The sequence below is a fragment of the Acartia tonsa genome, chromosome 10 (genome assembly GCF_053477335.1).
Source record: "Acartia tonsa isolate MP-2025a chromosome 10, ASM5347733v1, whole genome shotgun sequence".
Classification (NCBI taxonomy): Eukaryota; Metazoa; Arthropoda; class Copepoda; order Calanoida; family Acartiidae; genus Acartia; species Acartia tonsa.
In genome coordinates, this window is record NC_137269.1 from 46,804,197 (window position 1) to 46,819,977 (window position 15,781).

Here is a 15,781-nt window from a genome sequence, read left to right on the forward strand (position 1 = left end):
GTTTTATAATGAAGTTTTCTTATTCGTTGGCTCAAAACTTTGGGGACTTTTGTCATATTTTGGTTGTAGTGTTGCAATTTTGTGTATCGTTATTAGGGATGGATAAAAATTTATCGGCCATTGTCTTATTCCTTTAGATCCTTGGTATAATCAACTGAATAACAGTTCCAACAACAAAAATTAAGATATTGCTTCGCTTTTTATGGACAAATATCCTGTTATTTTATTATAAGGAAAAAAAATAAACTATCTTAAAATCATCTCAGGACTCAGCGGTTAGCAAGATCCTACGGTATAGACAGACAGACATACATCATATCGGTTTAGCAGCAAACGAGATCCTTTGCTACAGACAAAAAAAAACTTTGTATATCGACTAGCGGCTACGCCCCCAGCATCTATTGGCTCTGTATTCAAAGGGGAATGAATTAAAGCCTAAAACCTTCCCAGGACTTAAAATAGAATAGCCTAAAACCATCCCTCGACTTAAAATAAAATAGCCTAAAGCCATTACAAGACAAATATTAAGCTTACCTGAAATAGAAAGCCCAATCTGTTTAGTAGTTATTGAGATCTTAAGTTTCAGAACAGAAAGCCTTACTAACGTGGACAAACGCAGGATGTTTCGGACAAATGTCGGAGTGGACATTATATAAGTAAAACGCAGAAGTGTCTATAATATCTTAAAAATTAGGTTTCAACAACATTTGTTTAGTTATTTCTACACAGGTTAGGTTAGGTTAAGATATAAATATACAAATAAGCCCCCTGCAGAGGTTAGGCATATAAAAAAACATATTTGACAGTTGTAAACAATGTGAGAAAAAAATATGTTTTAGTTTAATGAAATGTTCTATCTGTTTCAAACCTTTGCCTTTCGATAGAACTTACCTACTTTGGAAAACTGTTAGACTGATTTTAAAATTTCAGTCTGTGAGAAAAGATATTCAAGATTTTTTTTTTGTTTTGAAAGATTTTTATCTTATAAATAAAATAAAAGACACTCCTGCGTTTTACATAAGCAATGTCCACTCCGACGATTGTCCCATTCCTAGGTTTGTCCACTCCAACGTTTGTTTATGTTTTACTACTTTATATAATAGGATAATATGTATTCTTCTTTTATATTTCTCTTTTCTTATTCACTTGCAGCTGCGCTCTTTTTAATGTAAGGAGGCAGAAAAATAGCCTAAACCAATTAGGGGCTTAAATCTGAAAATGAAAAAGCAAAAAACCATCCCATGACCTATGTGAAGCTTCCCTTAAATGGAGAATTTAGTCAGTTTATGAAATTTTTAAGCTTCAGACCAAAAAAAATACTTTTTTTGTTAAAAGAGAGACTTTTCTACAATTAGGGTTAGTCCTTTCGTCATTGCTCTTCTCATTAAGTTAAGCATGTGGTTTTCTCTGCTATTGTTAAAGATAGACTGTTGAGATTTTTAGTGAATATTCCCATGACATATGTATATCCAGTCTATAAATTATTTTGTCTGTCTCTCAATTATGCTTCAAAAGACTTAGGTTTCGTGATAATCTTTGAGTAATAGCATATTCTCTTAAAGTCTGCTCTATAACTTACTTTGTCTGTTTGTCCATTATATGATCCTTATTCAATATTCTATTTAACTAAAAAATTTCATTCTCTTAGTTTATTCTTTTTTCTTTATTTCATTATGTTATTATATTATTTATATTTATTTTATTAATTCATTATATTTTCATTATAATTTTCCTTTTTAAATGCGAAACTTTTCTATAGTAAGGATTGGTTTGTCCGTACGTCCAAACGGTTAGACGACATTTTCTTTAATTTAGACATGTTATAAATATCCTATCGATTTCAAACTTTGCAGAATGATTTCTATAACAGTTGGGTACAATACTATATTCATTACTAGAAAGTATGTACGTCCATTTTTTTGTATAATATCATTGTCCCATTCATCTGGGTTTTGGAGTAATGTTTCTTAGGACAACAAGGTTTAGTATTATAATCAAATACTAAAAATAAAATTATGCCCTTTTACTATATTCTATACTAGCAGATTCGCCCCTAGCCTCTAGGGGCTTTGCCCCAAGAGGTGATAAAAAATTTTTTTGGCGAAATTCGTAATAGGACCAAGAAAATCTTCAGCAAAAAAAAAATGGGGGAGGATTTTTTTGTTTTTGGGGGGGTTGGGGGTATCCCACCCCCCAAGAAAATAGCCTAAAACCACCACAGGACCAGTAGGTATATTCCCTGAATAGTAGAATATAATCGGTCCAGTGGTTACCGAGATCTTAAGGACTGACAGACGGACAGACAGACGGACAGACAGACAGATTGATGGACAGACATCATTCTACTTTGTATTATAGATTTACGCTAATTTTAACAAAATTTATGTTTGACCTCCTGATTTTAGAGCTTTGCTTTTGTGAATGTTGTTATCCTTGTTATCTTGCTTTTTTTTCCTTTTTCATAACCTATTATATAAAGTAGTAATCTTTTTTTTGTCTGTAGAAAAGCTAACCGCTGAACCTATATGGTTCTCCTTTACAGTGAAGCTTCTTTTAAGTTCATAGAGGGTTTATAATTATTTCGAGGGAGGGTATCTCCACCCTCCCAGAAAATTCACCCCAAGAAAAATATTACCCCATCCCCTCAAAAAATCTTTTTAACTTTTTAAAAGCAAAGCTTTTCTATATTAAGGATCAGTCCGTACGTCTGTAACGGTTAGCTATTTTCGTTAATTTAGGCATGTGATTCCTGTAGTAGAAAGGTACGATTTAGAAAGTCTATAATCATTATCAGAATATCCGTACGTCCATTTTAAGCATACTAATTATTAACTTACAACAAATTTTTATGTATCAAAATTATCCGATTAATCTGATTTCTGGGATACTGATTCCTAGGACAACAAAATAGAATGTTATAAGCGAATCATATCTATAATCAAGTCCAAAAAATGTGAGTACGTCCTTAAGCATTTTCCTGCATGTAAGCAATTTCTCAATAAATTTACTTACAATTTTGTTTCGAATTTTAAATTTATGTTCTGACTATTCAGTTCTGACACTCTACATTATTAATGTTCATTAAACTTTTTTCTACCGTTTCAGAGCTTTGCTTTTATAAATGTTGTCATCCTTGTCATCCTTTTAAAACTTAAATTTAAAACTGTAGAGGGTCACATTCCTTCCTTACCTTAATGCCCTACCTTCTATAATGAAGGGGCAATACAATTACAGAGGCTGTACAGGAGCCATAAAGGGCCTATGTTATATAAATTAAGGTAAGGGGCGATGAAGAGGCTATGAAGGGGCTATGTTATATAAATTAAGGTAAGAGGCTATTAAGGGGCGATGGAGAGGCTATGTAGGGGCTATGTTATATAATTAAGGTAAGGGGCTATTAAGGGGCGATTGAGATGCTTTGTAGGGCCTATGTTATATAAATTAAGGTAAGAGGCTATTAAGGGGCGATGGAGAGGCTATGTAGGGGCTATGTTATATAAATTAGGGTAAGGGGCTATTTAGGGGCGATGGAGAGGCTATGTAGGGGCTATGTTATATATATTAAGGTAAGGATTACATAAATTAAGGTAAGAGGCTATTAAGGGGCGATGGAGAGGCTATGTAGGGGCTATGCTATATAAATTAAGGTAAGGGGCTATTAAGGGGCGATGGAGAGGCTATGTAGGGCTATGTTATGTAAATTAAGGTAAGGGGCTATTAAGGGGCGATGGAGAGGCTATGTAGAGGCTATGTTATATAAATTAAGGTAAGGGGCTATTAAGGGGCGATGGAGAGGCTATGTAGGGGCTATGTTATATAAATTAAGGTAAGGAGCTATTAAGGGGCGATGGAGAGGCTATGTAGGGGCTATGTTATATAAATTAGGGTAAGGGGCTATTTAGGGGCGATGGAGAGGCTATGTAGGGACTATGTTATATATATTAAGGTAAGGATTATATAAATTAAGGTAAGAGGCTATTAAGGGGCGATGGAGAAGCTATGTAGGGGCTATGCTATATAAATTAAGGTAAGGGGCTATTAAGGGGCGATGGAGAGGCTATGTAGGGCTATGTTATATAAATTAAGGTAAGGGGCTATTAAGGGGCGATGGAGAGGCTATGTAGAGGCTATGTTATATAAATTAAGGTAAGGGGCTATTAAGGGGCGATGGAGAGGCTATGTAGGGGCTATGTTATATAAATTAAGGTAAAGGACTATTAAGGGGCGATGGAGAGGCTATGTAGGGGCTATGTTATATAAATTAAGGTAAGGGGCTATTAAGGGGCGATGGAGAGGCTATTTAGGGGCTATGTTATATAAATTCGGGTAAGGGGCTATTAAGGGGCGATGGGGAGGCTATGTAGGAGCTATGTTATATAATTAAGGTAAGGGGATATTAAGGGGCGATGGAGAGGCTATGTAGGGGCTATGTTATATAAATTAGGGTAAGGGGCTATTTAGGGGCGATGGAGAGGCTATGTAGGGGCTATGTTATATATATTAAGGTAAGGATTATATAAATTAAGGTAAGAGGCTATTAAGGGGCGATGGAGAGGCTATGTAGGGGCTATGCTATATAAATTAAGGTAAGGGGCTATTAAGGGGCGATGGAGAGGCTATGTAGGGCTATGTTATGTAAATTAAGGTAAGGGGCTATTAAGGGGCGATGGAGAGGCTATGTAGAGGCTATGTTATATAAATTAAGGTAAGGGGCTATTAAGGGGCGATGGAGAGGCTATGTAGGGGCTATGTTATATAAATTAAGGTAAGGAGCTATTAAGGGGCGATGGAGAGGCTATGTAGGGGCTATGTTATATAAATTAGGGTAAGGGGCTATTTAGGGGCGATGGAGAGGCTATGTAGGGACTATGTTATATATATTAAGGTAAGGATTATATAAATTAAGGTAAGAGGCTATTAAGGGGCGATGGAGAGGCTATGTAGGGGCTATGCTATATAAATTAAGGTAAGGGGCTATTAAGGGGCGATGGAGAGGCTATGTAGGGCTATGTTATATAAATTAAGGTAAGGGGCTATTAAGGGGCGATGGAGAGGCTATGTAGAGGCTATGTTATATAAATTAAGGTAAGGGGCTATTAAGGGGCGATGGAGAGGCTATGTAGGGGCTATGTTATATAAATTAGGGTAAGGGGCTATTTAGGGGCGATGGAGAGGCTATGTAGGGGCTATGTTATATATATTAAGGTAAGGATTATATAAATTAAGGTAAGAGGCTATTAAGGGGCGATGGAGAGGCTATGTAGGGGCTATGCTATATAAATTAAGGTAAGGGGCTATTAAGGGGCGATGGAGAGGCTATGTAGGGCTATGTTATATAAATTAAGGTAAGGGGCTATTAAGGGGCGATGGAGAGGCTATGTAGAGGCTATGTTATATAAATTAAGGTAAGGGGCTATTAAGGGGCAATGGAGAGGCTATGTAGGGGCTATGTTATATAAATTAAGGTAAGGAGCTATTAAGGGGCGATGGAGAGGCTATGTAGGGGCTATGTTATATAAATTATGGTAAGGGGCTATTTAGGGGCGATGGAGAGGCTATGTAGGGGCTATGTTATATATATTAAGGTAAGGATTATATAAATTAAGGTAAGAGGCTATTAAGGGGCGATGGAGAGGCTATGTAGGGGCTATGCTATATAAATTAAGGTAAGGGGCTATTAAGGGGCGATGGAGAGGCTATGTAGGGCTATGTTATATAAATTAAGGTAAGGGGCTATTAAGGGGATGTAGGAGCGATGTAGGGGCGATGGAGGAGCGATGTAGGGGTCATCAAAGTACAATGTAATATAAATTTCAAGAAGGAGAGATGAAGGAGCGATGTAGGGGCGATGGAGGAGCGATGAAGGGGCGATGGAGGAGCGATGTAGGGGCCATCAAAGTACAATGTAATATAAATTTCAAGAAGGAGAGATGAAGGAGCGATGTAGGGGCGATGTAGGAGCGATGAAGGGGCGATGGAGGAGCGATGTAGGGGCCATCAAAGTACAATGTAATATAAATTTCAAGAAGGAGAGATGAAGGAGCGATGTAGGGGCGATGTAGGAGCGATGTAGGGGCGATGGAGGAGCGATGTAGGGGTCATCAAAGTACAATGTAATATAAATTTCAAGAAGGAGAGATGAAGGAGCGATGTAGGGGCGATGTAGGAGCGATGAAGGGGCGATGGAGGAGCGATGTAGGGGCCATCAAAGTACAATGTAATATAAATTTCAAGAAGGAGAGATGAAGGAGCGATGTAGGAGCGATGAAGGGGCGATGAAGGAGCGATGTACGGGGCGATGGAGGAGCGATGTAGGGGCGATGGAGGAGCGATGAAGGGGCGATGGAGGAGCGATGTAGGGGCCATCAAAGTACAATGTAATGTAAATTTCAAGAAGGAGAGATGAAGGAGCGATGTAGGGGCGATGGAGGAGCGATGAAGGGGCGATGGAGGAGCGATGTAGGGGCCATCAAAGTACAATGTAATGTAAATTTCAAGAAAGAGAGATGAAGGAGCGATGTAGGAGCGATGAAGGGGCGATGGAGGAGCGATGGAGGAGCGATGTAGGGGCCATCAAAGTACCATGTAATAAAAATTTCAAGAAGGAGAGATGAAGGAGCGATGTAGGAGCGATGAAGGGGCGATGGAGGAGCGATGTAGGGGCCATCAAAGTACAATGTAATATAAATTTGGAGAAGGAGCGATGAAGGGGCGATGTAGGAGCGATGGAGGGGCGATGTAGGGGCCATCAAAGTACAATGTAATATAAATTTGGAGAAGGAGAGATGAAGGAGCGATGTAGGGGCGATGAAGGAGCGATGAAGGGGCACTGGAGGTAAAGGACTATGGAGGGGCGATGGAGAGGCTATGAAGGAGCCATCATGGGGCTATAGTATAGCCTCTTATCATAAGAGGCGATATTAACGCCCCTTCAAAGGAGCTATTAAGAGGCCATGAAGGAGCTATAGCATAGCCTCTTATCATAAGAGGCGATATGAACGCTCCTTAAAAGGGGCTATCACATCGCTCCATATGATAAGAGGCTATGCTATAGCTCCTTGAAGGAGCTATAGAAAATCATCGCCCCATATGGAGCGATGTCATGGAAAGGACTATACCCTAAATTTCTTGTATGAAGGTTAAGTTTTTAAAAAACCATTTGATTGATCTAGTTCTTCTTTTTAGGAAGCTTTACATTGGTATCAGAATGGTTTCATGCTATTTCATTTTTAAGACTTGGGTTGGTTTAGGCTATATTTCTGACCCTTTTTTACCCTTTTAATACAGAGTTGCAACCCTTAGTAATTTATAATGTAAGGACGTCCAATCGGGGGAGGGAGTTAAGGGGTGTTAAACTCTAAAAACATTAAACTAATCTTTGAACCCCCACCCCCCCAAAAAAGCTTTGGTGTCCTTTTTCTAATAATTTAGTTATGACGCGGTTTTTGACAAAATTCGAAGACATCTCCTTAATGTCAGCGATCGGAGTTAACTATGTTATACAGTTATAAAAGAAGAAATGAAATAAATGAATGAAAAGATAGATTCAGACATTTGTGACTAAAGAAAATTTGTCTTTATTTCTCAAGGTAATGGTACTTGGTTTGTGTTCCATAGTTTCCACCAAAATGTTTTAACTGCAATTGTTTCATAATAACAAATAATTGGGAGTTGTTCGTTAACTCATGTAAAACACAGAGAAAAACGCACGTTGTGCTGCAGTAAAAGTTATAAGAGATAGAGAACAATGGGCTGTTTTTTACACAAGTCCTTAAAGTTTTATAATAACATTTTCTTATTCGATGGCTTAACAACTTTGGGTAATTGAGTGAATCTAAATTAGTTGGCTCATTAAGTTGAGTGTTTAAACGTTTTAAACAATAATCTTAATTTACAGAAGAGGTTATTTTGTGTATCATCATTCTGGATGTACATCAATTTATCGGCCACTGTCTTATCCCTTTAGATCCCTGGATAAATTTAGTCAATTTGATAAAAACAAGTCCATATGCGGAATTGCTATCACACCTACATTGTTACATACATAATGAATGTTGATTTCCTGTAAATTAGAGACATAATCACCATTCTATATACTTTATTCATGTTACCAGGAATAAATGAATTAAAAAACAGGATGTTCAATTTATCCGTGAAGTAACTTTTTTTCGTTTGTAGCTTAAAATCTCTGAAGATACTTGGCCGAATTGGTAATACTTTTGGAAGCTTTGTAAATATATTTGAGTGGTTTGAGGCTATTTTTCTTAACTCCACTGCCCTCCCCTACAGGCTAGGGGTGAAGCAACTAGTTTAGTTGATTCTATATTCGTGTAATTTCGACTTTAGTAAAGACTTTGACAACAACAATACTTGGGAATTTTAAGTTATAAAATAATGGACAATAATTTTGATGATAAACTAAATTTTCCCTTTTGTGGATTAGAATTATAAAAAGTTTGACCGTAATAGTTTAAACCAACCAATCAATACTAGATAAGAGTGCTTAAATTTTTAGGCCACGATTGAGGTAACACCTTGAAGGCATCGGTATTTATTTAAGCTTTTTAAATTAGCAAAACTACCCTGAAAGTCACTTTTCTCGGTCTGTTAGTCTTCCATGATCAAGACCTTCAATTTTTATGATGACTCGTCCCCATTGAACCAAAACCTATTTGAATGGAGGGGGGGGGGGGTGATATTAACCAATTTTTAAGGGAAAGGGGGAAGTTTATATGGCCATCTGTGTTATATTAAAATCTAAAATAGATAACAATAAAAAATCAGATACAAAGTTATTCAGTATTTGTATAGCCTCTTTTGCTTTGCTACTAATGTTTATAGTTATCCTAGTTTGATTAGTGTATATTTTATATTGGTGGGTGTAGTTGTAATATATAAAGATTAGAGGGTCTCTCAAAAAAATTCTTAAAATTCTGGATTGACCCTTTTTGTAGATATAATATAACACTAGAGTTGGCTCGATATAATTATCTCCCTATTGGCTAGTTTTCTATATGCATATCTATTTCTCAATAAATCTATTTTCCTCACCCGGCATTACTATCTAAAAGAAAGTAAATATTTAATAATCTAAATGATTTTAAAAAGATTTTTTAAATTATATTTTTTTCTTTACATTACCATCACCAAAGGGTTAATGATGATGATTACAATTTTAGTTTAATATTTGAACACACAAAGTGTCGCCACAATCGAATTCTTTTAAAACAGAGTTTTCTTAAATTTATTATATTATAAATCTAAATTTTCTTTTTTATGATTAGAAATTAAATACATTGATATAAGGTAAATAGCAACATGAAATTTAAAAAAGGAATTTATTTTTAATAAAGTAAAATAATGGGTCTTATCGTTCTGGGCAATGAGAGTTTATTATGGATTATTGGAGCACTATGAGTTTTAAACAAATATTCCTTGGAAAACTTGAGCTCGTTTATAGACATTTATTTCCTATATAGATCTTGAAGCAATTAAGCAGGCCGTTTTGTACATGTTAAAAATTGGAAGATTTCATTAAATAAAAGTTATCGCAAATATACTTAGTAAATAAAAGTTCCAATTTGATTTGTAAATGGAACGAATTATATCTTTTTAAAACTATTCCTAATAAAATTCAGAATATAAAATACTACTCAATAAATCAGATAATAAAAAAGATAAATGGGTTTTAAATGCTGAAAAGGGTAAAAGAATGATAAGAACAGCGAGCAGTGAAATTGGCTTTATTAAAAAAGTGGATTTTTAAACCCTCTAAAATAGATGTATGTTCCGCTATAATATATCATCAGGAAGGAAGAGGGGGTTATTATAGCGTATATGTCATTGGTTGGGTAAAAACTGAATTGATCTCAATTAAGACATCAAAGTTCCAGCAATATACTTCATAAGGGGCAAGTTGGTTTATCATCAATGCAATGGATGTCATATTGACTTTTGTAATTGTCTTATCCCTTAAGATCCGTGGACATGTAGCTGGCACAGACGGAAAAGGGTTAATTAATTAATTATTTACCCAGAGTGGCTGACTGGGGTTAATATAACATCTACTAGATTAATGGACAGGTAACTGGGATAAACAAAATAATGTTAGTAGCACAGCTACTTCATAGTTTGGGCATGGATGTTCCCCTGTATGTCACTTATTAGAAGAAGTTCATGAACAAAAAAGCGCGGTAAAGAAGTATTTAGAAAATATTAAAGATGATCAAAGTCCCTCAACAGATTATGACGTCATACGATAAAATAACCAATGAGAGGCCAGCATAAATTTTACCATCGGACAATTACAGTGGCTATTCTATCGTATGACGTCATAATCTGTTGAGGGACTTTAATCATCTTCGAAAATATTAGATTATCTAAATATGGTGCTATTTAACTATGTTATTTAACTTTTATTACAACTAACACAAACGCTCCAAGAGGCTTTTAGGGACACTTAAGGTGGGGAGTGTGGGGAATTTAACCTCCCCGTTTAAATTTCAGTTTTAAAAATAAGAGTAAAAAATTGTTTTGGGTGTAGTCATTATTTTCTAAGGGTCTTTATCTTGAGATGTTTGTTATGCCCTGGAAAAAAAATTGCGATGAGAAGCTACACTGCAAAGGAGAACCATATTGGTTCAATTGTTAGCGCTACACACACAACAGTCATTCAGACATTCTGTTATTTTGTATAATTATTTATAAAATCTATTCCAAATTTTAAAGCTTTTGTTATAAAAAATTTTTTTCATCCACGACAATAATTATAAACATTTTTACTTTACTTTAATTCCATGTACACACACATCCTATTATATAAAGTAGTAAGCGTTTTTTGTTTGTCCCGAAGGATCTCGCTAACCGCTGAACCGATATTGTTCTCCTTTACAGTGAAGTTTCTTGTAAATCCTGGGAAGGCTTTAAACTATTTTTGAAGAGGGTGTCTTCACTTCATCCCCCCCCCCCCAAAAAAAAAAATATTTTTTAAAACTCTTTTGAAACTCAAATTTAAAAAGGGATGAGGTCGAATTTCCCCCCCCCCCCCTACCATGGTCCCCTTGAGGCTTCTAGGGGAGTAGCCGCTAGTGTTATATATAGAGAAACATTGGTTGAGTAGTAATAATGTTATTATTAATATGGGATTAAGTTGTTTTTTTCCTTTCTTTCACCTTCATAAAAAGTAATCATATAGAAATATAAATAATTTATATGTAATATGTATGTATTAGTCTGGCTGTCTGTATATAAAAGTAAAAATAAATGTATATAAGAAATCTTTGCAAAATGACCTATGGTAATTTTTAAAATGAAAAAGGCGTTCAAAATTTATTGGTATGTATGTAAGTAGAGTATATCTTTGTTTTTCGTTTTTTTTTCTCATCTTTTTGATTTGTTTTACCACTTTCACGTCTTTTTTTAATAATTTGAAACCTTTATTAGTGACCATAATGATAGTATTACTATAAGTAATCATTAATAATCTAAAAATTTACTATTCTTTTTACATAGATACTTGATTGGGTAAGGTAATCCTATAATATAAAGTAGTAAGGTTTTATCTTTTCTAAAACTAAAGATATAACTGTTGGTCGAAATTTATTGTATTTTTTAAAGGAAGCTTTATAAAAGTCTTTTGGTGATGTAATGTACATGGTTTTTAAGTTCATATTCGCGTGTTTTTTGCCGTTTAAGATTCTAATTTAAGTAAGAAAATGTGTTTTTTTTAAGCCACATTGGACAAACATATAGAGCTATGGAGTAGCTAATTAAAAATGAATTTACCTGATACTATAAAGAATATCTCCATTAGGATATATTCTAACATAAACATTTGGTACTATTATTTCATGCTTTTTAGCCTCTTTTTCATTCCTAAAAAAATAAAATGATTATCTTTTAGACCTCCTCTGCTCTTAATAAAAAGAACAGCATATTATTATACACGAAAGATAGTTGTAAATTTAGGCTATATATACATATCAGTTTCCCTTCCTTTTATTGGGGGGAGGAGGTGGGATTGGTAACAACAAGTGTCATGTGTGACGTCATATCTCAGCGGAAAATCATAAAACATTTATTTAATTATAAATAAATTGTAGGAATAGGCATTGTTAATAATTAACTTTTAAGACGTAAATTCGCTAAAATATTAGCAAAATTCCATCAATAATTAAAGTATTTTCTACACTATATACGACGTATTGCGTGACAAGATTTTTAATGGTTTTGGAAATTATTTGTAATTGAAAATAAATTACAATATAGGTGTGTGTAAATAAATCAAATTGTTGTTTTCACACTTTTATATTTATTCATCAAGGATTCTGTACAAAATAAAACTATTTATAGTGCCTGTAAAAGTGACATCATACAATACAAATGACCAATGACAGGCCAATACACAGATTAAATTACCAATGGCAGGCCAGTATACACTTTAATTGACCAATTGTATGCCAGTATGACGTTATGTTTTTTTTAAATACACTATGCTTTTTTATGTTTCAAGTAAAAATAATAATGAGATTGGAAAGATAGAAAAATGGATAGATAGAAAGTTGGATAGATAGAAAGATGGATAGAAATATGGATAGAAAGATGGATAGAAATATGATAGAAAGATAGAAAGCTATGCTACCTGAAGAAAGTATCAGGCATCCAAACTTTGGTTGGGTCTGTCAGAGTTAGATAATTCAACTTTCCTGAAATTATAATTTTAACTTATACATATACATCAAATATATTTGATCGGGATAAAAATTATGATAAAACGAAAAAAATGTATTTTATTTAGCTAAACAAAATCTGCCAGTAAATTAAAAAACCTGTTTTTGGGGTGTTTTTAAAGAAAAATGTCTGAAATTGTAAGTGAAGATTTCCTTGGACATTAACATTTTCTCTAAAACTATGTCTGTTTGTTTCTTGTTTGTTTTGATTTTTATAGACTACACTTTCGCAAAGGAGTGAGGGGACATTGGGCTCTTTTTTACACCAGTCATAGAGTAGGTATGTATCAATTTATCGGCCATTGTCTTATCCCTTTAGATTCCTGATACTTAGCATCTTAGCACCTTTACTTAGCCTAACCTATCTTACAATAAGAATCAAAAAGATTTGTAAAAAGTTTGGCTGTGGTCCAAATGCGATATGAGGGTCTCCTAGAATAGTTATTTATCTCGTCAAACAGCATTCTGCAGATATAAAAATATACAATTAGACGTTTAAACCCAGTTCATTTTTAGCCCCGAGATGCCGAAGGCAAGGGTTTCTACATGTTTTGTATTCATAGGAAACTTGATATGATACAATGATATACATAATTTTTCAGTACTGCCGAGAACCGGTTCTAATCCATCGGATATTAATTGGGTTCATACTGGAAAATAATTTAGAATCTTTATCTCATTTCTGTCTATAGATATAATATAGCATAATATGAAAACAGACATTGTGCTGTTTAACTTTCTACAGTTCATACTTTACTTTATCAGGGAGAATTCAATGGCAGATAAATCAAATTTAATTATGAACATGAAAGGAAGCAAGACGCATGTAAGATTAGGTATAAATAAGGGATCTCTGTCTGTGTGTATCGATAGATCTCGCTAACCGCTGAACCGATATGGTTCTACTTTAAGCTTTCGATTTTCTCTCTCAAAAAAATAAAAAAAAACAATACACGCCTTTTTTTCTTTTTCAAACTGATATATTAATTCAACACCCCCCCCCCCCCCCCCAATCACGTCAAGTGCTCCTAAAGGCCTCTAGGGGCGTATCCGCTAGTAACTATTAAAAGTAAAAGGTCCAGGACAGGTTATCTGTATTGAGTTATAAACTCACCATCTGTATTATCAATATAACCCAATCTTTCATCATTCCACTGCTCACGGAAAGTTACTTGTACACTATACTCCTAAAAATATAAAAAGTATTAATAAAATGATAAATTTTCCTAAAAAAAGCATTTATACAACAATTTAAAAATAATGGGGGCCATGGAATGAAAATGTATCGTGTTTCGTCGTGTTTTCTCAGTAGCTTTTCTCCTATTTCTAGCCCCTGCGGGGCCAATTTTCTGACCCTACCTAACCTAACCTAACATCAAAACATAATATAGAAATACGAAGAAACCCGCTACTTTATTTTCTTTCCATGATCCCATATTTTTTTCATGAAACTTGTCTTCTTAATGCACTCTTATTAACGAAACATAAAACAAACTACAGAACATGCTATACAAAACGAAATTAACTCTAATATATGTACATTAATATATTTTTATCTTAACAAGGATGACAACATCCATAAAAGCGAAGCACTGAAACGGTAGGACAAACGGACACCTGTATAGAATCAGAATATAAAAGTATAAGAGTCGACGCAAAATTGTATGTAAATTTGTTGAAAAACTGCTTGATACAGGATAATGTTTATGGACATACTTACATTTTTAGGACTTGATTATAGAGTTGCTTTGCTTATAATATTGTTCTTTGTTGTCACAGGAATCAATTTACCAAAAATCAGATCAAACGGATAATTAGTTCACATAAAAATTTGCTTTTAAAAAAGTAGAAAAATCAACATGTTTAAAATGGACGTAAGGACATTCTGGTAATGATTATAGAGTTGCTACGCTTTCTAAATCGTACCTAACTACTACAGGAATCATCATGCAAAGTTTGAAATCGATAGGACAATTTTAACATGCCTAAATTAACGAATAAAAGCTATCTATCTCGGACGGACGGACGTACGGACGGACGGACGTACGGACCGACCCTAATTATAGAAAAGCTTCACTTTTAAAAATTATTTTATATTCATTAAAATAAAGATAGCAATGTAGCAATTTAGTAAGAGAGCAGGATAGCAAGATAGTGTGACAACAAGATAACAAGATATCAAAATACCAAAATAGCAGGATAAAAGATAGCCAGATAGAAAATTAGATAGATATCAAGAAACAATGGTATATTAAAAAAAGAGGTCTTGGGAAAGAATGATCAATTTTGCGAAGGATAGACTGACAGAGAAACTTTGTTTTAAATTATTGTATATTATAATTTTTTTAAGAGTGTATATTCTATTCCAATATTGCTTTAAAACCGCTGGATCAGAACCGGTTCTCAGCAATACTGAAAAATCATGTATTGCATCGTATTACAGACAATTTTCCATGAATATTAAAACAAAAAATCATGAAATAAATACCCATTTTGTTAACTCGGGACTTCCGCCCCACAAGTTTAACAAAACTGGTTTTAATCTAATAATTTTGTAATATCCGCGGAAAGCTGTCTATAATACGATGCGATAAATAACTATTCTATACCTACTCCATGCATGAAAACCAATTTGTTAACAAAAGATTTAAAATTGAATACATGAATACATGTATAGGCAGCATGCTATTAATTTTACACATAAATCATGTGCAAAATATCTTTTCACATTTTTTTTTATAGCGAAGCTTTTCTACATATAGGGTATGTTTAACTGTAAGTTCGTCAATAATTTACTGCTAGTCCTATCTATTTCAGGCTTTGCATGAAAACTTTAAGGTATTTTCTCAAGAGCGTTGAAACTAGATGGCCAACAAAGATTCACGCCTATGCTTTACAAATCAGGTCAATTTTAAAAATATATTATTACACAATAATTTAAGCTTTTACATTACCTCCCCCCCCTCCAAAAAAAATTGATGAATCATCACCTGGATTGAAATTGTTTAATCAAATCTCACAAAAATAGTACCTGCAAAATCCCAAACAAATTT

The 15,781-nt window shown here is 34.2% G+C and overlaps 1 protein-coding gene across 1 annotated transcript in view; it reads right to left on the bottom strand.

Annotated features, from left to right (window-relative positions):
- The window catches only part of LOC145330192 (glutamate-gated chloride channel-like), an 86,725-nt gene that overhangs the window by 48,431 nt on the left and 22,513 nt on the right, over nucleotides 1–15,781 (bottom strand). The window contains exons 7-9 of the mRNA XM_080174791.1: nucleotides 13,843–13,915; nucleotides 12,641–12,704; nucleotides 11,785–11,874 (exon numbers count right to left, since the gene is read on the bottom strand). Of these exons, the coding sequence (XP_080030917.1) occupies nucleotides 11,785–11,874; nucleotides 12,641–12,704; nucleotides 13,843–13,915 (227 nt within the window). The remainder of the gene's footprint in view (nucleotides 1–11,784; nucleotides 11,875–12,640; nucleotides 12,705–13,842; nucleotides 13,916–15,781) is intronic.